Raw genomic sequence first — 22504 nt, forward strand, 5'->3', positions numbered from 1 at the left:
AGTTCTTTGTTAATGAACATTCGTTGCTATTTATTTTGTTTTCTCTAATGTGTTCCTTTCTCACTGTCTAGCAATTTGGGAGTTACATTTTCATTTGACATTTTAATGAGATCCACCAAGGGGAAACTACAGATGGGAGGAGAATAGGACAGGAGAGTGACACCTGCAGGCATCTGTCATGTCTAGAAAGTTTTCTTTCTTGAAGATCTGTGGCCTTTATGGCCAGATGTTAACCTTTGTCTGATCTGGGTGCCGGATACATGGGTGTTTATGATATTCTTTCTACTTTTATGTATTTGAAATCTCATGCTGAAAATAATTTTAAGAAGAAAACTAATACTGCTAACCTGGAGTTTAAAAGGAGGGGAATAGCCTGGGGTCTTAAAGTGTTTGCATTTATTTACAGGAAGACATCAGTGCAAGATTGTTTGATTGCTAACTATATTTGGTCTTATACACCAGGGTTTCCTTGATAAAATTATAGAAGACTGTGATAAAGTCCTCAGTTTAAATGCCAGTAACTGCAAAGCTCTGTATCGGAAATCTAAGGCTCTAAGTAATTTGGGAAGATACAGAGAGGCTTATGACGCAGTAGCCAAGTGCTCCTTAGCGGTGCCTCAGGTATGGGATTTGTATTTTTGTTCATTTGTTTATATCATTACCATTTTATTAATTCCTTGTGGATATATGGCATATAAAGAGTTACATATTCCAACCAGCCATCAGCCTGCTTCAGTTGGGACTAATTACTGATAAAGCAAATGTTTTGACAGAACATAAGTTATAGGTAACAGTTATATAAATTTGTAAGTTATAAGTTATATTAGAGGCCTGGTGCACGAATTCATGCATGGGTGGGGTCCCTTGGCCTGGTTGTGATCCAGGCCATTCAGGGCTGTCTTGCCCAGTCTAGATCGGGACTGCAGTAGGTTGGCCAGCGGCCTGGGGGAGAGGGACCATGGGAGGTTGGCTGGCTGCGGGAGGTTGGCTGTGGGGGTGCATTGACCACCAGGGGGTAGCTCCTGCGTTGAGCATCTGCCCCCTGGTGCTCAGTGTGCATCATAGTGACTAGTTGACCGGTCATTCCGGTTGTTCCAGTAGTTTGGTTGTAAAACGATTTGCAACAGTCGCTTTTATATATAAAGATAGGCAAAAGTTTTGCCTAATCTTCACAGGTAGTAAAATATAACTCTACATTAATTATATATTCTCACTTGTTTCAGGATGAACATGTAATAAAACTAACTCAAGAACTAGCTCAGAAATTGGGATTTAAAATAAGAAAAGCATATGTTAGGACTGAGGTAAGCCGAGTTCTCTTCATCAGGTGTTCTCGTTTTGTTTTGTAACCTGGAGTCAATTCTATTTTTAAGTTCTCGTCTTTGTTTTCTTTCAGCAGTCATTAAAATCAGTTCCTGGGGACAGGGCTACCAAGGTAAAGCTATTACTTCTGTAAAAATCGTAACATGAAAATGAAGAAGAAAAGATAGGCATGTGAGCAGTTTTGCTTTTAATATGTTTAGTTTGTGTCTATTTTTGAGACCTTTTTATTTCTCAGACACATTATTGGCCTGAGCTTCCTGTCCTGTGAAAAGAAAACAGGCACCTTGAGTAGAACCTTTCACTCTTACCCAGCATCTCCTGAAGTCTGATGGAACACTTTTCAGGGTATTCAGAGATGTTAGGTTTTGTTAGAAAAAGTGGTATAGGCCAAATAAATCATTTTGGGAGTCTTTGGGATAAACACAGTTAACAAGTTGTTCTTTAATAGTTAAGTTTTGGAGCTGTTAGTTTGCTAGTGGCCACTTGGAGTTGGGAGTGAGTGGTGGCCAGGCTCCTAGCTCTGGAACTGGCAGCTCCTGAACCTGTCAGAAATACTGGTCCACAGAACAGACAGGTGGTGCTGCTGGCCGACCAGCACTGTTTGACACCACTCACTACAACGATTTACATGTTCCATTCATTTCTTGGATAGTGATTGGGAGTGTCTTACAGTGAGTTTTACAGATTGCTTTATAGTTTAGAATCCTGAAAATACTGTGATTATTATTTGGTTTAATTTCTAGGCTTTGAACTGTTCTGTTGAAGATATCGAGCCAGGTATGTGTTTCATGTCATGTCATCTTAATCTGAAAAGTGCCCATTTTAGACATCATATGTATTATAGTTGTCACATGAGATTTCTATGTGGTTGTTAGTATGAAAGCAAGAATAATTTTGAAAACCACTTTTATGCTCCTGTCTGAGCCTGCATGTGATTGATAATGCTGATATCAGTAAGCAGTCATTGAATGCCCCCTAGCGCCTTACCACTATCTTAACAGCTCTGCCCATAAGGGGCCCAGGCATTTAGGGAAAGAAGGAAATATTTCCTCAAATGAATATATCTATGCCTGGGAGAAACAAATTATTTTTAGAATTACATTTACTCTTATTTGAATTGCTTTTACTATTGTATCTACGTATTTATTTGTTTTTATCATTGCTCTTTATATTCTCTTATTGTTTATTAACATTAGTATTATGTACACACACTGAAAATGATTGAGTACATTTCTATCTATGTTACAGATTTATTAACTCCAAAGCAAGAAACACTTCCTATTGTTTCTGTACCTGCATCCGGTTTTTCTCACCACGTTGGAAGTGAGCTGGCCTCAGTTTCCGTTATGCCCTTATCTTCTGCTTTGCCACTGCAAGTGGAAGAGAGCTCTCTGCCATCAACAGTTTTGGCAAATGGAGGAAAGATCCCCTTCACGATGCCAGAAGCTTATGTAGATGATGGAGACATGGTCCTTGGAGAGGAAATAGATGACCTCCTTGATTCCGCCCCTGAAACTAATGAAACTGTTATGGTAACGTTCAGTGTCACTTCTTCTAAAAAATTAAGGCAGGCTTAATTAAAAAAGAAAAGGCAATATGAGAAACTAAAAAAAGAAAAAAATAATAAATAAAAATGGCAAAATAACCTGCTAGATATTTTCAGAATTGCCTTTCTGCTGAACTTTGGGTTTCTTATCTTGAAAATTATTTTTGTCTTTCTTTGGTGATAAGTGGCTAATTTGGTAAATTTTGAAATAAAAAAGATACATACTCTCTAGTAATTAGCCAATTTTTCTTCAACTCCTATTGGAATCCTATCTATGAAAAGGGTAAATTTAACATTGGAACAAAGAATAGGCATTTGATATTTAAAGCAAAATAAGTTTTATGGATGAGGACTTCTCATTCTTCAGTTCTTTTTTTTAAAACAGAAAAAAAATAAGCTCTGTAGGTTAGATTCTTCTACTGAGTTTTGATTTTGATTTCAACTTTATGTAATTTATTACCCTGTGTAATGATTTGTTTTTATATATGTGAATGTTAAAAGCAGCTCAGCTAACTGGGAACAGATCCATGGATTGTCATCAGATCTTTTGTGTTTTTTTCAGCCATCAGCTTTAGTCAGAGGACCCCTTCCGACAGCCAGTGTCACCCCTAGCATACCCTTTTCAGCGTCTCTGTTGAGCACCTTGCCCATTGGTGCGAGGTATGCCCCTCCACCTTCCTTCTCAGAGATGTATCCACCTTTGACCTCATTCTTCGAAGATTTCTGTTCTTCTTTAAATTCATTCTCAATGAGTGAATCCAAACGAGGTAAGAATCGAGCCATTTGTGTAAACAATTGTGGTTCATTTTCTAAAAATGATAATTTATATTTGGCAGTTATTTATTTTTATTTTTGTGTGTATTTGGCAATTATTTAACCCTTGGTAGTTGTACTTGAATTATTTTCATTGTAGCTGAAAATATAAAAATAAAACATTCAATTTTAAATTCCCCTTGACTTAAATGTGCCATTCGGGAGATCAAGAAGCAAAGAAGAACAGGAATGTATGTGGCACTGGATTTTTTATAAGATAATTTATTAAGCTGGGTGTCTATTGTTTTTAGGAGGTGAACTGACTTTCAACATTTTCTCCAAGAAAGGTGTACCCCGAAAGGTCTTAAAGACAGGCTATCCTTTTAAATTCTGAACTGGGCAAATACATATTTAAAACTAATTTAAGATGAGTGTTCAGAATAATAACAATTAGATCTATTTCAGGCTGCACCCACTCAGCTCAGTAAACTATGCCTTAGTTTTACAGGGATTGCTCAGTGTTTGGTCGGACTTCTGTTTCTGTAATCCCAGGGTTAATAAATACTTTCAACAATAGTACTAATATAAATCATCATATTTCTGAGGTATTGATGTGTGGTTAAAGTAAAATCAAAATAATTGATTTAAAGATTGACAATGGAAGAAACTAAAATTTGTGGAAGACAAATGGCAGGGAGAAAATAGAGTGGTAGATTAAGAAAAAGAAAATAATTGAACCTCACTAATTTTCTTAATGTTATAGTGAGTTCTTGCTTCATATTTTTAAAAGTAGAGGCTCTTTTCCCATTGAATATGAATTATTTTCTTAGTCTTTTTTTATTATATATTTTTATTGATTTCAGAGAGGAAGGGAGAGGGAGAGAGATAGAAACATCCTATATAGTAAAGAGCTAATATGCTAATTAGACCAGACTGTGGAAAGACCTTCCAGAACCACCTGCCAGAATGACCAGTGGGTAGGGGGCGGGGCCAGTGAGCCTGAGCTGCCAGGCCAGCCATGGCGGTCCCGGTGCCCCCCCTTCTGCAGAGGCAGCAGCCCTGTCCCGGTCCCGGCGCCACGTCTTCCACAGAGGCAGCCACAGGGGAGCAGGCCTGAGCCCAGTTGGACATTCCCCGAGGGCTCCCGGATTGTGAGAGGGCGCAGGCAGAGCTGAGGGACCCCCCAAGGGCACGAATTTTTGTGCACTGGGCCTCTAGTCAAGAATAAGAGAGAATCATTGTTTGGCTGCCTCCTGCATGCTCCACACAGGGGATTGAGCCCACAACTTGGGCATGTGTCCTGATGGGAATCGAACCGTGACCTGGTTCATAGGTTGATGCTCAACCACTGAGCCACGCCAGCCGGGCTCTTAGTCTTTCTTAAATTGATTTTAGAGAGAGGAATGGAGGAGAGAGAGAGAGAGAGAGAGAGAGAGAGAGAGAGAGAGAGAGAGAAAGATTAATTGGCTGCCTCTCGTATGTGCCAGACTGACCTGTGCTCAAATCTGCAACCTTTCCGGGTCCAGGATGTTGCTCCAGCCAACTGAGCCACAACAGCCCAGGGCTTTTAGGTTTTTATTTTTTAAGTCTCACTTGGTAGGCTCTGCCTTAGTTTCTATCTCTGAAAATAGCTTTGTATATAAATTATTTTTATCTAAGGATTTTTTATATCCTTGGTTTCTAGAGGAAAGGAAAAACTCCATAGCCCTTTTTGAGTGTCAATCTGGAGCAAGAAGGCTCCTAGGAATTGGGATGGACAATAACGTGGGAAGCCATAGTCAGTTACTGAGTCCTGATGTTCTTATTACTTGATTAGAATGAAAAGGTCTGTTGAAGTTTTTTTATTATTTTAGATCTGCCCACCTCAACTTCTAGAGAGGGAACATCGCTTAACAACAGTAATTCTTCCCTTTTACTTGTAAGTGCCACTTCCTCTTTTGTAAATACGTCAGTTAAATTGAAAAAAAGTCTTTTACTTAAGTGACTGAGCTATTTGAATGGACGAGACAGTCTCCCTAAAATTTTGTGTGTTGTGGGAAATAGTGTTGGAATAAGACTCTTTTAGAACATCCAGTAATAAATGCTCTGTGTTTAAGATGGATCTGTCATAGCGAATTAACCACCATTGCAGACAGTGTAAGAGGCTTTAGCACAGAGTGAACAAAACAGGGAAATACAGTTGACCCTTGAACCACACGGGTTCGAACTGTGAGTTTTTTAATAAGTACCTGTACTGTTTTTGAACTGATATTGGGAGTCAGTGGATGTGGAAAGCTGACCGTGTGCATTCATCTGGCCATTTTATATAAGGAGCTTGAATATCCTCAGATTTTGGCATCCTGAGGGTTCCTGGAACCAGTCTCCTGAGGATACTGCTGGACAATTGAAATCTTTGTGGAGTCAGAAGTTATATGCGGATTTCTGACTGTGTGGGGGTCAGCCCCTTCATCCCCATGTTGTTCAAGGTCAACTGTATAAGATCAGGGCTTGTAAGATGTGCTTGCTATGAAACAGAACAGTTACCTATTACATTTAACAACTCATGAAGGGTCAGAAAAAGTGGGGGAGGGGTGTAAGACCCAAAGAGAGGAAAATGTACAAAGAAGCCTTTTAAAATAAAACCTTTTAAGGGACAGAACAATACAAACTTTAGTCTGAAGAATTTCTTATTTTTCAGAAGAATTTGTTTCCTGCTTTAATGATAGTGCAATCAATATTTGTTGGCTGTTTTTCGTTTTTTGTTTTTTTCATTCTTGCAGATGAATGGACCAGGAAGTTTGTTTGCTTCTGAGAGTTTCCTGGGAATTTCAAGTCACCCTAGAAATGACTTTGGAAACTCCTTTGGAAGTCCAATTACAAAACCACCTTCATCAGTGACCCCAAGACATCCCCTTGAAGGAACCCATGAACTGAGACAAGCCTGTCAGATCTGTTTTGTAAAATCAGGTCAGGACTGACCGAAGCAGCAGACAGTATTGAACTAGTAACTCGAGAGTGCTCAGGAATTTGTAAATACATGTAGCAAACATCAGCTGTTTGACTTTTCAGCCCCTGTTTGAATTCTTTCTAAAGAAGCCACAGTTATTGATTTGGGGCCTTTGGAGTTTAATTTAAAGTCTCTTCTCTGATTTGGTGTAATTTTCTTTATAGAGTCATATGCAATAGAATATTTACCTGATTTTGAAAGCTTATTATGATTTTTTATGAAATTATTTATGTTCTAAGTATAAGAACTTGGTCATTTTCAAATGGAACGAGAACAAAAAATTTTTTATAAGACCAGTATATGGTATAATGTTTATGGAAATTAAAGTACTTTATCTTGGTTTATTTCTTATCTTCATCCCTAAATTAAGTGATTTAAAACAATTTATTCTCAGTTGAAACATACTCTATTTCCCAATTCATTTTTTTCCTTAGATTTATGTTTAATATTGTTCTTTATGAGCCATCAGAATTCCTATCCTAAATATGGGTATATGTTGGGATGACTGGTATTGAAAGGAACTATGTGTTGTTCACCAAACACCATAAAAGTAAAAAGTTACTTCAGTGGCTTGTTTTCATTTTGGTGTTATGAAAATGGGATTTTTGTAGGAATTTAGTAATCAGTGAATCTGCTCACATCTGCTTATAAATGTGCCTGTAAAATGAAATGACACTTTTTGTGCATATGAACAATCTTTTTTACATCTTTTTTCAGGCCCTAAGTTAATGGATTTCACTTACCTTGCTGATTCAGACCATAAATGTAAGAAAGATATTTTAATTGGTAGGATAAAGAATGTTGAAGATAAATCATGGAAAAAAATACGCCCCAGACCAACAAAAACAAATTATGAAGGACCTTATTATATATGTAAAGGTATGTAGTATTACAATTACTTAGTGTGACAAATGATATGCTGCATTTATTGTAATGGTCCCAGGATTGCTGTTACTAAAAATGTTAAGAGTTAAGGGCAAGTTCCTTGGATTGAGACGTTTATATTATTTTTACTTTGGTTTTAAACTTTTTTCGTGGTGTAGCTGTTCATGGAAACAGGACTTTTGAACAGGTTTTAAACAGAAACTGTCTCAAACTTTAAGTTCTGTGACTTGGTCTAAACAGAATCAGAACACTGAAATAGGCTTTGAAAGAAAACATATTGTTCTTTAAGCTGCTTTAGAAAGGACTTAGTATTTTTATTTTGTTAAGCCACTTGATCTGAACAACATTTGAATGTTTCTAAATGATTTTTTAAACTTAGGTAGGGTACCTGAGCATATCAAGGCTTTTTTTCCCCCTGTCTGGAAAAAAAAAAATTTCTATTTGTGGTGCTGGGTTTTTGTTTTATTAAGAGTTAATACCATTTCTGGATAGTAACATGGGTATCATTGTTTGAAACTCTCCATGAATGTTATAAAAATTCAAATGATGCCCTAAATGTATTTAGTATTCATTGGTTTTGAAGAACCAGTGGTCCACATTATAAATGTCTTAACTCTCTGTCTTTCTAGATGTTGCTGCTGAGGAGGAATGTAGATATTCAGGCCACTGCACATTTGCTTATTGCCAAGAAGAGATAGATGTCTGGACGCTGGAGCGGAAAGGGGCATTCAGTAGAGAGGCTTTCTTTGGTGGCAACGGAAAGGTCCACCTTACTGTATTCAAACTTCTGCAAGAGCATCTAGGAGAATTTATATTCCTTTGTGAGGTGCTGTCTCCAAACCTTATTTTCTGCTGTAAAATTGGTGATAGTTTCTGACTTGCGAGCTCAGAAGTATAAAGTACTCAGTGCAGGTGCTGCTAAAGCAGTCACTTGGCAATGGTCGCTTCTATTATTACCCAACAGATTATAGCGAATATTAGTTGGTATACGTATATAATGTATAAATATGTAATAATATCGAATCTAAGAAATATTCGGGGTAAGAAGTTATAATTTGTATTATGTTTTTGTGATAATTTGTCTTCTCTGTCTGTTCCAGAAATGTTTTGATCATAAGCCTAGAATGATCAGTAAAAGAAATAAAGACAATTCTACTTCTTGTTCTCACCCGGTTACAAAGCATGAGTTTCAAGACAATAAGTATGTTGCTAGTTTCTAATTTTTATTGTGACAAAATAGATTCTTTTCTTTGCTCCAAATAAAACCAGACTAGTATCCGCTCAGGCTTTCCTCCCTCTTCTTTTGCTGTTTTGAATGATAATGACTCTTTTTAAATGTCTGTTAGTAAATTTTGCCAGGAGTTTTTAAATGAATTACTAAATTACTTAGTATAGAAAAGCATTATTGACTTTCAGTTGCTCATGACATGGATTTAGGTGTTCTATGACTTAACCTATAATTATCTCCCCCTTCCCCCCAATTAATCCAACAATTGTACACAGCAATTTATTTTTTCTGATAAAGATTTAAAATGTATTTCTAGTCTAAACTTGACATTTTCTATATATATATGTTTTAAAATTTATGGCAGATGATATTAAAATGTCACTCCCTTTTCATCTTAGGTGCCTTGTCCACATTTTGCGAGAGACAACAGTAAAATATTCTAAAATACGTTCTTTTCATGGTCAGTGTCAGCTTGATTTATGTCGACATGAGGTTCGGTATGGCTGTTTAAGGGAAGATGAGTGCTTTTATGCTCACAGTCTTGTAGAATTGAAAGTCTGGATATTGCAGAGTGAAACAGGTAGGTGTCTTTGTGTGTGATTGAGACATGTCTCAAGAGCAGTCTAGACTTGATGAAAACAGTCTCAGAGCCTCTTCTCTCTCACTCTGATGTGGCAACCCCGATGATTTTGCTCTGAGCTTTTAAACTATGCAGTTACTTTTCATTTTCAGAGTGGCTTATTTTTAGTATGTTCTTATGTAGTTAATTACTGGCACAAATTTCATGCATGTAGTATGGTTTTGTGAGGAAGATTCCTGGGAAGGCACCAAGAGCTCTATTTGTAAATATTCCATTTTGAAAAAGAGTCATGTGATGTTCATTCCTCCTTAGTGATAGATTACACTGGCTGGGGGTAATTAGGGAGCCGAGTCTGACTGTGACCTGATGGGTGGGCTGTTAATACATGGAGAACCTAAAGGAAGGCTTGTACATTTCCCAGGTATCTCACATGATGCTATTGCTCAAGAATCTAAAAGATATTGGCAAAATTTGGAAGCAAATATGCCTGGAGCTCAGGTATTTTATCTTGTGTACTTTTTGCATTTGGGATCTTTCTGGAATGGTCTAATGGAGGTTAGTTGTTAGCAGAGGCAGTTCATATTGCAGTCCATTACTTTCTTAATGTCTATTGAGTTGAGGAATTCTTAATGTGAAAAAAAGTTCTGAATTTTAAAAAGTTGGTCATCATAAAAAATTAGGCATCCCATAATATCTGCCAGGTATATAGGACACAATTTTCTTATTCAGCCTACTTGACAGAACAATTGAGATCTTGGGCTTTGGGGATTCTACTATTATCCAAAAGAATAATTTTAAGACTTCATAATTAATATTAGTTGGTATAAGTATATAATGTATAGATATGTAATCATACTGAAACTAAGGAATATTAAGTTACAAAAGTTATATTTTGTATTATGTAAAGGAGGTGGATATAGTTTTATTTTCCATCTAGCACATCTATTCCCTCTCCCCCCCAAAAACTACCAGTCATCAATTCCAAAGCTTATTTTTATAAATTGAGGTTTGACATCTTTAATCTGCTTTTTGTCATATTCTCTTGCATATGGGTGGAGAATTGGAGATTTAGTTATCACATCATATATAATGGTCAAATCATCGAACCAGACAAAAAGAGATATCCTATATTGTATGCTATTGTGGAAAAAAAAAAGCATGGCGACTCGCTATTTTCAGAAAACTGGTTTTCTGTTAAAATTAAAACTGATCTTTTAATTGTTTAAGGTACCTGGCAATCAAATAATGCCTGGATTTCTTAATATGAAGATAAAATTTGTGTGTGCTCAGTGTCTGAGAAATGGTCAAGTCATTGAACCAGATAAAAACAGAAAATATTGTAGTGCAAAAGCAAGGCATTCGTAAGTAGCGTGTGTGTGGAAACAATACCTATTTCATAATGATCTGTTTCATAGGTGTAAAATCATGTGTGAGAAAAGATTAAGACTTTGAAGAGGGGAGAGGAAAGTAGATAATTTAGGAGTAATTACAAAGCACAAGGAAAGAGATTTTTTAGGCTTTAGTAGATAAGAATTCAACAAAATTCAATAGTACTTTTCTTATATTTTATCAGTTCATTCTTTAGGATTTGTAGGGAATGTGTATTTACAAATATCAACAGGAAAAGAAATGACAGCATCATAAGGCATTTCTTTTAGAAGGGTTGAGAAAAAAAATCTCTGGTCCTTTAGGTACAAACTGCGTACCTGTCCCTTTATATGATGCCTTTTGCCAGTGTGTCTTTGTTTTTTCTGAACTCCATTTTTCTTAGGTGGACCAAAGATCGTCGTGCGATGAGAGTGATGTCTGTTGAACGTAAGAAGTGGATGAACATCCGTCCTCTCCCCACAAAGAAACAAATGCCTTTACAGTTTGATGTACATACGTAATTTTTAAGCCGCTTTTTTTAAATTAGGCATTTCAAATTATTAGAAAGTAGTAGTAATTCAGATCAAAATTGGCTCCCTTTAAATAATGCTCATCATAAATAATGAAATTTAAATGGTCCTCTCTTTTTTCCTTCCCTTTAGTATTTAATTGTATGATTCTGGGACAGTTTTCAGATGGATTGGAATTTTAGGAGTTACTTGGAAAAAGTAAATAGAGAATCAAGGAAGAGAGACTTCTGGGCATGATTTAACTTGTCAGATGAATTACTTTTGGGAGGGAATGGAAGAGAATTTCATTTAAATTTGATTCCTCAGCTTTGCTATCAAACCCAAGGCTTTCTGTGTTGTTATGAATGCTATGGATGAGCTATTTTTTAATCATGCCTGTTTCTTTCACTGAAGCAGTGGATACTAACTAAAAGATACCCCACTTGACAGGACCTTCTAAAAATAACCCAAAGGAAACATGTTCAATGTTAGAGGACCTTGTTCCTTAAAAACCCTTGGAATGAAAATGCCAGACCAACTTAGAGTCAGGATAGTGCTTCATTCACGAGGTGGCATGTTTCACCTCTGTGTCCTCTGTTGCCTTACACAGTCTTCTGTGAGATGGCTCTGGACTGTTCTCATCATGGGAGTGGTGTGGAGAGAGTCTGGAGGGATGTCAGCAGTGAGTTAATGGACAGTGCCTTGGGTAAAGAAGCCTCCTTTTCTGATTAGTCAGAAAGAGTTGAGGAAGAGACATTAATTTCCTATCACCCAGAGTACCTTGCAGTTTGTAAAACTTAGACTGGTTACAAGGTCAGTCTTGGAAGGAAGTGGTGTGTTTGATCAACAGTGGTTTCAGACTCATAGATTTGGGTGATTTAATCCATTGGTTATGTAGGAGGGGAAGAAGGCTGATTGGAACCATTGATATGTTGGGCTTTAAAAGATGGTGGAGATTATGGGTAAATTCCTTAAATACTTTGTTAAAACAGAGTTACCTGAGAACAGTTCTAGTTCGTGAGGCAGCTGCCTAGGACTACTGGTTATTCTGAAATCTCGGAGGTGGTATACTGCTGTATGATGTTACAGTAGCTTATTTCCTTTTCTTTTTCTTCCATACTAGGTATTGCTTAGCGATCCTTTTTGCAAAAGAGGAAATAATACTCTGTGTATATGTATGTAGGCAGTGTCCTAAGGTGGAAAGAATGGGCTTCAGAGTCTGCCACAAGGGCTCTGGTCAAGTTAGCCTCAGTCAACTCATCTGTCAATGGGAATAATTGTATTACAGGGAAGGTTACATGAGATGGTATTATGTAAAAACCCAGCAAAGTGGCCAGCCCTCTCCTTTGTCTTCTCTTCTCCCTGCTGCTTATTTGAGCTTTAAAGACTATGGTAAATGCTTCCCTAGTAATGCCTAAGTACTTACTGGGGTTTGATTGGGAAAAGAATACAATAGAGTCAGTCACAGAATGTTTTATTGACTACTGAATACAGAAGATCCTAAGAGGAGGGGGTCACTGATCTTGGTCCAAGGGGAGAAAATGAACAGTGTTCAGGGCACTGCTTTAGATTTTTAGCAAAAACTGATGCTAAGCAACTAATATTATGTAAGCTAATATATAAGGCCAGCTCCTATTGAAATACAAATAAATAAGCTAAGATAAGCTAACAGTTGTGCTAGGATTTATGTTCTATAAAGACAAGTGTACTTTTTTAATAGGTTGCTTTAAAAAAAAATCCTCACCTGAGGATATGTTTTTATTGGTTTTTTGAGAGGGAAACATTGATGTGAGAGAGAAGCATTGTCAGTTGCCTCCTGTATGAGCCCCAAGTGGGGATCGAACCCGCACTAGGTATGTGCCCGGACTTGGAATCAAACACACCGTCTTTTGGTGTATTGGATGACACTCCAAACAACTGAGCCACCCGGCCAGTGCGGAGAAGTTTATTCTTTTTTTAATTTTATATTTTTTATTGATTTCAGAGTCGGAAGGGAGAGGGAGGGAGAAAGAGATAGAAACATTAGTGATGAGAGAGAATCATTGATCGGCTGCCTCCTGCAAGCCTCCCACTGGGGACTGAGCCCACAATCCGGGCCTGTGCCCTTGACCGGGATCGAACCTGGGACCTTTCAGTTCGCAGGCCGATGCTCTACCCACTGAGCAACACCGGCCAGGGCGAAGTTTATTCTTGATATTTAAGAATGAGCTCTCGGTGATGGAGGTTTTCTTTTTTAATATATTTTTATTGATTTCAGAGAGGAAGGGAGAGGGGGAGAGAGAGATACATCAGTGATGAGAGAGAATCATTGATCGGCTGCCTCCTGCACGCCCCCACTGGGGATTGAGCCTGTACCCTGGGCATGTGCCCTTGACTGGAATCGAACCCGGGACCCTTTAATCTGCAGGCCGATGCTCTATGCACTGAGCAAAACAGGCCAGGGCTCTTTTTTCTTTTTAAATTCTTATTTATTGTTTGATTTAGATAGAGAGGAAGGGGGAGAGAGAGAAATAGAGAAAGGAAGGGATATTGATTTGTTGCATTTATTTATGCATTCATTGGTTGATTCTCATATGTGCCCTGACTGGGGATTGAACCTGCAACCTTGGTGTATTGGGACAACACTCTAACCAAGTGAGATTCTGGCCAGGGCTGATGGAGGTTTTCTTAGTTCTTCATAGTCAAGGTTCCTAGGAAGTCTGCATTCTGCTGATCACTTTATTTCCCCACCAATATCACTGTATTTACTTTGTAAAAAGAGATATTGTTTGAATGCTATGTAACTGGATGGGCTGGTTAGCGTAATAATCATCTTCAGAAAATGCATACCTAGTGAATGATGGCCAAGGTTCACTGACAGTGTTGGTTATTAGGAAACTAAATGTCCAAAAAAAATTTTTTTGACACTGTTTAGTAAGTTTGGAGTAGTCTACAGTTTCTTAACTGCTTTCCAAGTGCTGGAAAGGAGGCATCCTGGGTCGTAGGTAGGGGAGAGTAGGAGCTGTCAGACTGAGGGGCCAGAGATCTGCCTTCAGAGATAAAAATGTTCCACTGTGTTGAAAGCAGACACTCTGAATAAGTGAACTTGTAAACATTTTCTTGTAAGAAAATGTCCCACATTCCAGTTCCATATTTTCTTTCTCTTGAAAATGTTTGAAATGGAAAGCTTAATATCATCTCATGTATTTTGGGCTTACAGTCACTTTGAGTAGAGTCAAATCAGTTTTATTTTAAAATTGTATTCCTCAGCATTAGCATGTATAAAAATGCTTATTTTGCTTAAATGTAAAAATTAGGCAGTTTTACTAAGTATATTATGTTTTATATTCATATTTTTTAAATACAGCTGTGCAATCATATTGCTTCTGGGAAAAAGTGTCAATATGTTGGAAACTGCTCCTTTGCTCATAGTCCTGAGGAACGAGAAGTGTGGACTTATATGAAGGAAAATGGGAGTAAGTTGATGTTTTCATTGTGGCCTTGATATCCATGAAATCTAGCTCGCCTGAAAGTTGCTTTCCTCTCTGGAAATATGCCAGCTTGTCGTGAAAGCAGAAGGAGTTTGCATCTGAGACAATTGTACCGTTTTATCAGTGGAGCTGAATCTGACATCTGATCTGTGCTTAGGTCAGATTTGGATACAGAGACCTAGGTTTGCATCCTTCATTGTGGTAGATGTATTCCTGAGTAATGGTCTGGGGAGTTCAGTCCTTCCACAACTGCTTAAATCAGATCATCTCCTGCTGTGAATAGTCACCCCCTGAATCAAGCAGATTAGAACTGGAGGTTTTTCCAAGGAGGCCTTAGTGGTAGAACAGGCCCAGATTCAAAGGCAAGGAGAGACCGTGTATCTTGGTCACACTTCTAGTTTACTGTGGGAGTTTTTGAAAGGAGCTTCAGACAACTTTTCACTTCTGACCAGAAAATGTTTTGTTGCAAGGATCGTTGTTCTTTACTAGTAATCTTAACCAATGGCAAGTTACGGACTGCTTAAGATCTGCAATCTCTGGATTACAAGAATTAATTGGATTTAAGCCTGTCACCTACCATGTTTCAACCATGTCAAAATTCAGTGGGTTATGTGGATGGAACGCCTCCTCATTGTCTTGCTTAGAGTAGGGACATAACAGTACCTGGGGATAAATTGGGCACACACACCCTTCTCCCCTCTGGGAACATTGGCAATATCTGGAGACATTTTTATTGTCATGACTTTTGGGAATGTGTTACTGACATCTAGTAGGTGGAGTCCAGGGACATTGTTAAACATCCTACAGTGCACACAGGACAGCCCCCAACAGCAGTGTTATCCATCCCAGAACGTCACCGGGCTGGGGTTGAGAAACCTGGTCTTAGCATTTGATAGTAATGCACCTGTTTGTACATGGGGAGCAGCTTGCAGCCACTTCCCAGGACCTGGTCACGGTTGTGTTGTAAATTGTACCCCAGCATGTCGGTCCTTGGGGACCGTGGCTTAACTGATGGACTCCCATCAGAGTCAGAATCTCGGTCCCAATAGTAGTATGTTCTCCTCTCTCTCAGTAAGCAGTGAGGAGCTCTCAGCTCCAGGCTCCCCCAAGCTGAGTAAGCTGCTTGTGTGGTTACGGCAATGATAACAAGTGTTTAATGTGGGCAACGTGAAGCTGCACAGAGGCTTTTTGTTTTGTTTTGTTTTGTTTTCAGTGATGCCCTTATAATGGTTTCTGAATTGTAAACACCCCAACCAAAGTGTCTTGCAAATGCAGGGAGGAGTTCATTAATCTTGAAAACTAATGTTTGCGGGCTAACAGTGCTGAATTTGATTCTTTCCCTTGATAGTTCACCTGCTGCTTGGACGTGGACCGTCTCTCCCTGTCTTAATATAATCAGTCTCCATTCGGCCTCTCGCTTCTCCTTTGAAAATGTATGCTGACTGATACAAAAAGTGTGCATGATCTTGCGTTTATTTAAATGGTATGTTTAGATCTTTGTTGCTGAAAGTGATTTATTTTTCTTTAGTACAAGATATGGAGCAGTTTTATGAACTCTGGCTAAAGAGTCAAAAAAATGAAAAAAGTGATGATGTAGCCAGCCAGTCCAACAAGGAAAATGGAAAACAAATTCACATGCCGACAGATTATGCTGAAGTTACTGTAAGTACTGTTGGTTGTGTCACCTCTCCATTGCTTCTAAACTGTAGAATGAACCTTTCTTTTTCTCCCACCTTCTCTAAAACCTGCCTCCATCACTCACTCCCTGCCCTTTTCTGGTATCTTCATCTTCGCTCTCTCCAGTGGCCTGCTGCTTTCTTAGCTTAAGTCTCTTCATTCTAAAATCCCCTCCTTGATCCTTTTTCTGACTTGGGAACCAGAGAATTTCAAGTCTAAGTTCCTTTCTTACTAGCCTAGGCAGATTATTAACCATCTCCGAGTGGGGCTGTGATGATGGAGAAGTAAAGTATAATGAGTCTAGCCAAAACCGGTTTGGCTCAGTGGATAGAGCGTCGGCTTGCGGACTGAAAGGTCCCTGGTTCGATTCCGGTCAGGGGCATGTACCTGGGTTGCGGGCACATCCCCCGTAGGAGGTGTGCAGGAGGCAGCTGATCGATGTTTCTCTCTCATCGATGTTTCTAACTCTCTATCTCTCTCCCTTCCTCTCTGTAAAAAATCAATAAAATATATTTAAAAAAAAAAAGTATAATGAGTCTGTACACTCATCTCGGTGCTAAGCCACAGAAGGGGCTCAGGAAATAAATGTAGGGCCCTCCCCTCTTCCCCATTCCATCCTTACCTGCCTGCAGTTTGGCCCCTGCTTCCAGGGTTCTATAGAAACATTAAGTTACCTGTGGTCTTTTACTGCTATAATTGTCTTAAAGTTTTCAGAAAACTGGGGAGGATAATGATTATTTTGAGCCCACCATCCTAAATGAACTGATATTAAGTTTATTGTATTTGCTTCTGTAAAATAAATAAAATGTTACAGATAAAGTTGGAACCCCATTTGTCCCTCTTCCCAGAGGGCCCAGATCCGGTGTGTATTTTTCCAGGCCATGCGTACATATCTTTGACATATTTATTCCGAATCTGTAGTTCTGCCTGGTGTACTTTTTAAATTGACGTAGCTGCATGCGTTATTGTGCTGCTTGTTTTGTTTTTTGGCTCCTCTCCATATTGATTCAGTCTGATCCAGGTCACATCGTGGCCTGGCCTTGCCCTGCGCCTCTGCTTATGTTACAGCCTGTGAATCTGCCCTCTCTGCCAAGGCTTAGCTCTGATTCCCATGCCACCTTTTCTTAAGTCCTCCTTGGGTTCCCAGAGCAGGGCCACCCACTATTGCTGGGGCATGAGATCTACCTGTGGTGTTTAATAAGATAGATTCTCATCTGTATCCCAGACATATCGAGTCAGAACCTCATGGAAGTGTCCAGAGTCTATTCTTATCCAGTGTTGCAATGATTCTTACACAGGGCATTTGGGAAATGCTACTCAGACACTTAAAGCTTGCACCCCTCCCCCCAGCCAAGTGCCTTCTCTGTAGGTGTGTGTCCCAGGGGCAGTGTCTTCCCAGCAGGCACAAATCCTGGCCCATAGTAAGGGCTTCTGTTCATGTACACTGAATGCAGTTGCTGCTGTCTCTACAGCTGGCGAGCCTTGAGCTTTCCCGGCTTTTCCTGTGGTGTTACTCCTTCCCAGAATCCTTGTTTGAACCTGGCCCCTTGTCCTCCCAACGGACATCCTTGTTTGCAAACCAGCTCCTGCCATCTCCTTGCTGGAGACCTCCTGGACACCTGGCTGAAGCCATTGCCCCCGAGCTCTGCTGCCTGTGTGAGGGCACGCTTCGCAGTGTGGCATCCTTTCCTTGGTCCCGTTTCTTACTTTGCGTTTTATGTTCTTGCCTGGCTCTCCCACTAGATGGGCTCCCCATTAGTTTGGATGGTTTCTAGTCTTCCTGATGCCTGGTCCGTGTGTGAAGGACACACAGACAGCACCTGCTGAGGGGTTCATGTCTTTGTGCTCTTTAGGTGGACTTTCACTGCTGGATGTGTGGGAAGAACTGTAACAGTGAGAAGCAGTGGCAAGGCCACATCTCCTCAGAGAAGCACAAAGAGAAGGTTTTCCACACCGAAGACGACCAGTACTGCTGGCAGCATCGCTTTCCAACAGGATATTTTAGTATTTGTGATAGGTAGGTTTCTTCAATTTCCCACATGAAAACTGCTGGTCTCGCATATTTTTGATGGTCATTATGTCAGTAGACAGATAATGTGGGTGATAAGTCCTCTAATATTGGTGGCTTAGATTTGGACCCAAAGCTTTAGTTGCTCTTTGAACATTTCTTTACTCTTCTGTGGTTATAGGAAAAGGTTTACTAGTCTGCTGATACCAGTTTGAAATATCTTAAGATTAGTGTGTTCATTTGAGTTTGCCCAATTTTTTTTTTTTACAGTTGCTGTAAAAAGCACTTTTTTTTCTTTTTCTTTAATGTTGAGAGTATTATAGGTGTCCCCCTTGTTTTCCTCCCATTATCCCCCAGACCATTTTTGAGTTCCCAGCCGTGACTGTCTAACCTTTTACCACAGCTTTTCTTGTAGATGTTCATCAATTTTGAAACTGCCTTTAAATATTTCAAGTGTAAATCTGAAACTTACTGGGGTCAAAGGAGAATGTATCACTCCGTGTTTATGCGGAAAATTTTTCAATGGCAAACGAGATAATTTTGAATTGCTTCTCATTTTGTTAAAACAATGCTGATATTTAATTTCCAAATTTAGATCCATGTGATACTTAAAATTATCTAAGGCAGTTTTTACTCAGTGTCACTTCTGATTTCCCTACCCTGCATCAGGGAGGATTGTAGTCCCCCCTACTCCCATTTAAACAGTGTTTTTCATCTTTTTTTTTTTTTTTTTTTTAATGAGTTCTTTGTTTTAACCATATTACAAAAATCAGGAGAAGTTCATTTAATCAATTTATATAGATACATTTGTTTAAGAAAATGTTTGAATTATAGCAATAAAATAATAATATTCATTAAATACATTGAAATCGTTTAAAGTATTAATTTCTCTATTATGGGTGTCAAGGCTGTAAAATATCCATTTTTCTAGGCTTAAGATTTTGAACCAAAAGTTTTATGCAAATCATAAAGCTAGGAAAGTGTACATTTTAAGATTTTCATAAACAACTCGTGGACACTTACAAAGCTGATTTGTCCTGACAGGTATATGAATGGTACCTGCACAGAAGGGAGCAGCTGTAAATTTGCACATGGAAATGCTGAACTTCATGAATGGGAAGAAAGAAGAGATGCCCTAAAGATGAAGCTCAACAAAGCAAGGAAAGATCACTTAATTGCCCCAAATGATAATGACTTTGGAAAATATAGTTTTTTGTTTAAAGATTTAAACTAATATGCTGGCTTTTATGTATGTTACCTAATCAGAGCATTGACCAGAAAAATTGAAAGTGTTCTAAGGAACGTAGCAGGGGAGCTGCAGATTTTCTGCTTGCATTGGCGTCTATCCTCCCTCCTGAGCAGCAACCACAGTAGGTAGGAAAAGGGCTGTTTAACAGGCTTGGCCGTGCTCTCACAGCACCACTGGCACCGAATGGCGAAGTGACTGCTTCCCAGTCGCCGTCTGTTGAACAGATTTTTGGATGAAGTGTGTTGGGGAAGAGGATAGGGTTATGTCTAGGACAATTCTTTGAGATGGTCCTTCAGATCAGAACCATGATGGTGAGAGATTAAATACTTGTACTAGAATCAGAACACATGATGGATGAAATTCTTTACACATTTTAAGCAGAATGAATTTCTTTTAATAAAGTTTGCTACTTATCTGTATGTAGGTTGCTAAAAAGGATTTTCTTAACTCAGATTTTAAGCCAAATAACCATTTAACACTAGTATACGTTAAATGGGGTATTTTTCTCTATTTGAATGTTTCACTATATAAGGGAACCGAGGATAAAAATGCATTGAGAATATTTTGAAAAATAATCAGCTGACTCAAATTTTATTTCTTGGTCTTTTGCTGTTTAAATGATGATTTTGAAAGATTAAACTTGTACTGTCGGTATTGTGTAGTGTATGGACCAATATTGCCTGTAATAAAGATTTTATATGTAGATGTCCTTTAGTTTTTGGTGTGATACTTTCTCCACAAAGAATTGTTGTGAGACAAGTGTCTAGCATAACGCCCTCAATAGATGTTTGATCGTTGAAAGACCACTGAAGACATGGACTGACAACGACAAAGAAAGGGCCAAGCTGTCCTCTCTCAGACTAACCCGTTTCAGAGGCTGGAGCTCAGCCAGCTAGGGAGAAAAGTCATCATCCGGGTTTGGGGCAGCTACTCATGAGGACATTGCCAGTGCAGAGTCCTTGTTGGGATGGGGCGTTAGGGAGAATGGCTGACAAACTTTGAAGACGGGGATCTGCCAGGCTGTGATGTACCAACCCTTCAAACCTTCAGACAAAGTCACTTCACCATGACCTTGAATGAGTGGGGTTTGGGGATAACAGATGTTTCTTCTTGTGAGTCCAGCGAGGGTGGAGGGCAGGGCACAGCTGCCAAGTAGTGAGATGAGGGAAGCAGAGTTTAGCACAATCGGCACTGCAGTGACAAGCAAGCCCCAGCGACTCCTTGAAGGTTGTAGGAAAGACTGGTTTTTCCCTTGTGTGTGAGAAAGCAGTGGGACCAGTTTTATTTGGCAGGTGCATTAGGAATGCATCTTATTTGCCAAATAATCTGTTAGGAGTGACACTGAATAGGCTGGCAATTTTACTGCTCTGCTAGGTCTTCCTAGTTTGACGGTCTTCATGAAATTTTTTCTCCGCACTTTCTCCCAATCTACTTTTGTCCTCTCTTTCCAGGGACAACAGTAAATGTTAAAAGTCTTCCCTGGTGCTTTGTTTCAGTTTACAGACTAAAAAGTTGTTTGTCTTATCCTTGGGAATCTGCATTTTCTGTATCTTGGCTTTCATCCTTCTTGCAGTTGATTCTCTGTGCTCTCAACCATCCTTTCATTAATTCCATTTCCACCTAAATGAGCCAATGACTTGCTCTGGTTTGTACTAAGAACGCCCCCCAGCCACAGCCTTGGTCTCAGCATTAGGAAGCTAATGAAATTCCAGGTAAAGTCCCACCCCATCCTAGAACCAAAGGGGTAATTTTGGAGGAGCACAGAGTGGTGTGATGGGGGTGGGGTGGGGAGAGTATGAAAGAGCAAAAGTCGGATACTAATAGTAGGGAAACTGTAACCACTGGCATGTCTACTTGGATATGTTTATCTCCACAGGATGAAATTTTTTTCAACATTTAAGAAAATGAGATACAAGTCACAACAAAAACTTCACCATTTTAAAGTACAATCCAGTGGTTTTAAGTAAATAGATGAGAGAAGCAGTGTTTAGCAGAGTGTTGTTAAGTGTTGTGCTACAATTATCACACTGAGTCTTTAGAATATTTTCATTCCTTAAAAAACAACCCACAACCCAATTTTCCCCCTTGCCCTCCTTCTCAAGCCATAGGCAACCACCGATCTGCTTTCTGTCTGTATGGATCTGCCTGTTCTGGACATTTCATATAAGGGAAATAATATACAATGTGACCTTTTGTGACTGGCTTTCAATGAGCATGATGTTTTCAAGGTTCGTCCATTATTGTCGCAGGTTAGGGATACTTCATTCCTTTTAATTACCGAATAATACTCCATTTTACTCATATACACATTTTATCCATTCCTCTGTTGACAGACATTTGAGTTGTTTCCCTGTTTTGGGCTCTTGTGAATATGAATATTCATGTACAAGTTTTGTTGGCTGCTATAAGCTGCCCCAGAGAGGCATGTGGGAAGTTGCAAGTGGGTCCTTGCTCTCAAGGACTCCTGCCTGTGCCCAGTCCTCTGTGACAGAGGTGTTTAACTCTTTCCACCACCCTCACCTTCCCTGGGCTGTCTGCTCTTTGAGGACTGTTTGCAGAGTCCTCCAACAGGGACCTGCATCAATTGGGAAACTAAAGGAGAACACTCCTTAGTTGACTTATTGTATTGGCTACAAAGGATAAATGCCAATTTCTGGAAAGCTAATTTTGGGGTCTTGATACAAAGACTCCAAGAAACATTGGAGAGAATACCATTGTCCAGAATACCCAGGCTTAGGGAGTATGGGCTTCCCTCTTTATTATCTGCCAACCTGTACCTTGTTTTTACATCCCATTTGTTAAGTCAATGCTTAGAAGCTTTTAAAAAATAATGAGCCTTATTTCTCTCTGGTTCTAAGAAAGGATTAATATGTGGGATATGTTGAAACCTGTACTAACTGCCTGGGAAATGTGTTCTTCCGT

At 39.1% G+C, this 22504-nt stretch overlaps 1 protein-coding gene across 5 annotated transcripts in view; it reads left to right on the top strand.

Annotated features, from left to right (window-relative positions):
* The window catches only part of ZC3H7A (zinc finger CCCH-type containing 7A), a 36076-nt gene extending 15785 nt beyond the window's left edge, over positions 1-20291 (top strand). For 3 of the 5 annotated variants that reach the window (XM_036310964.1, XM_036310965.1, XM_036310966.1), the window contains 19 exons: positions 463-621; positions 1224-1304; positions 1397-1435; positions 2067-2100; positions 2572-2855; positions 3432-3636; positions 5476-5540; positions 6382-6568; positions 7326-7487; positions 8123-8319; positions 8594-8694; positions 9120-9301; positions 9723-9799; positions 10529-10662; positions 11073-11178; positions 14525-14633; positions 16177-16310; positions 18179-18342; positions 19378-20291. In XM_036310964.1, coding sequence (XP_036166857.1) covers positions 463-621; positions 1224-1304; positions 1397-1435; positions 2067-2100; positions 2572-2855; positions 3432-3636; positions 5476-5540; positions 6382-6568; positions 7326-7487; positions 8123-8319; positions 8594-8694; positions 9120-9301; positions 9723-9799; positions 10529-10662; positions 11073-11178; positions 14525-14633; positions 16177-16310; positions 18179-18342; positions 19378-19567 — 2610 coding nt within the window. In that variant the 3' untranslated portion in view covers positions 19568-20291. Of the gene's footprint in view, positions 1-462; positions 622-1223; positions 1305-1396; positions 1436-2066; positions 2101-2571; positions 2856-3431; positions 3637-5475; positions 5541-6381; positions 6569-7325; positions 7488-8122; positions 8320-8593; positions 8695-9119; positions 9302-9722; positions 9800-10528; positions 10663-11072; positions 11179-14524; positions 14634-16176; positions 16311-18178; positions 18343-19377 lie in introns of those variants that run through there. The other 2 variants (XM_036310967.1, XR_004967805.1) reach the window with 2 other exon arrangements.
* The last annotated feature ends 2213 nt before the right edge of the window (positions 20292-22504 follow it).

This window comes from Myotis myotis, unplaced genomic scaffold (assembly GCF_014108235.1).
Source record: "Myotis myotis isolate mMyoMyo1 unplaced genomic scaffold, mMyoMyo1.p scaffold_m19_p_5, whole genome shotgun sequence".
NCBI lineage: Eukaryota > Metazoa > Chordata > Mammalia > Chiroptera > Vespertilionidae > Myotis > Myotis myotis.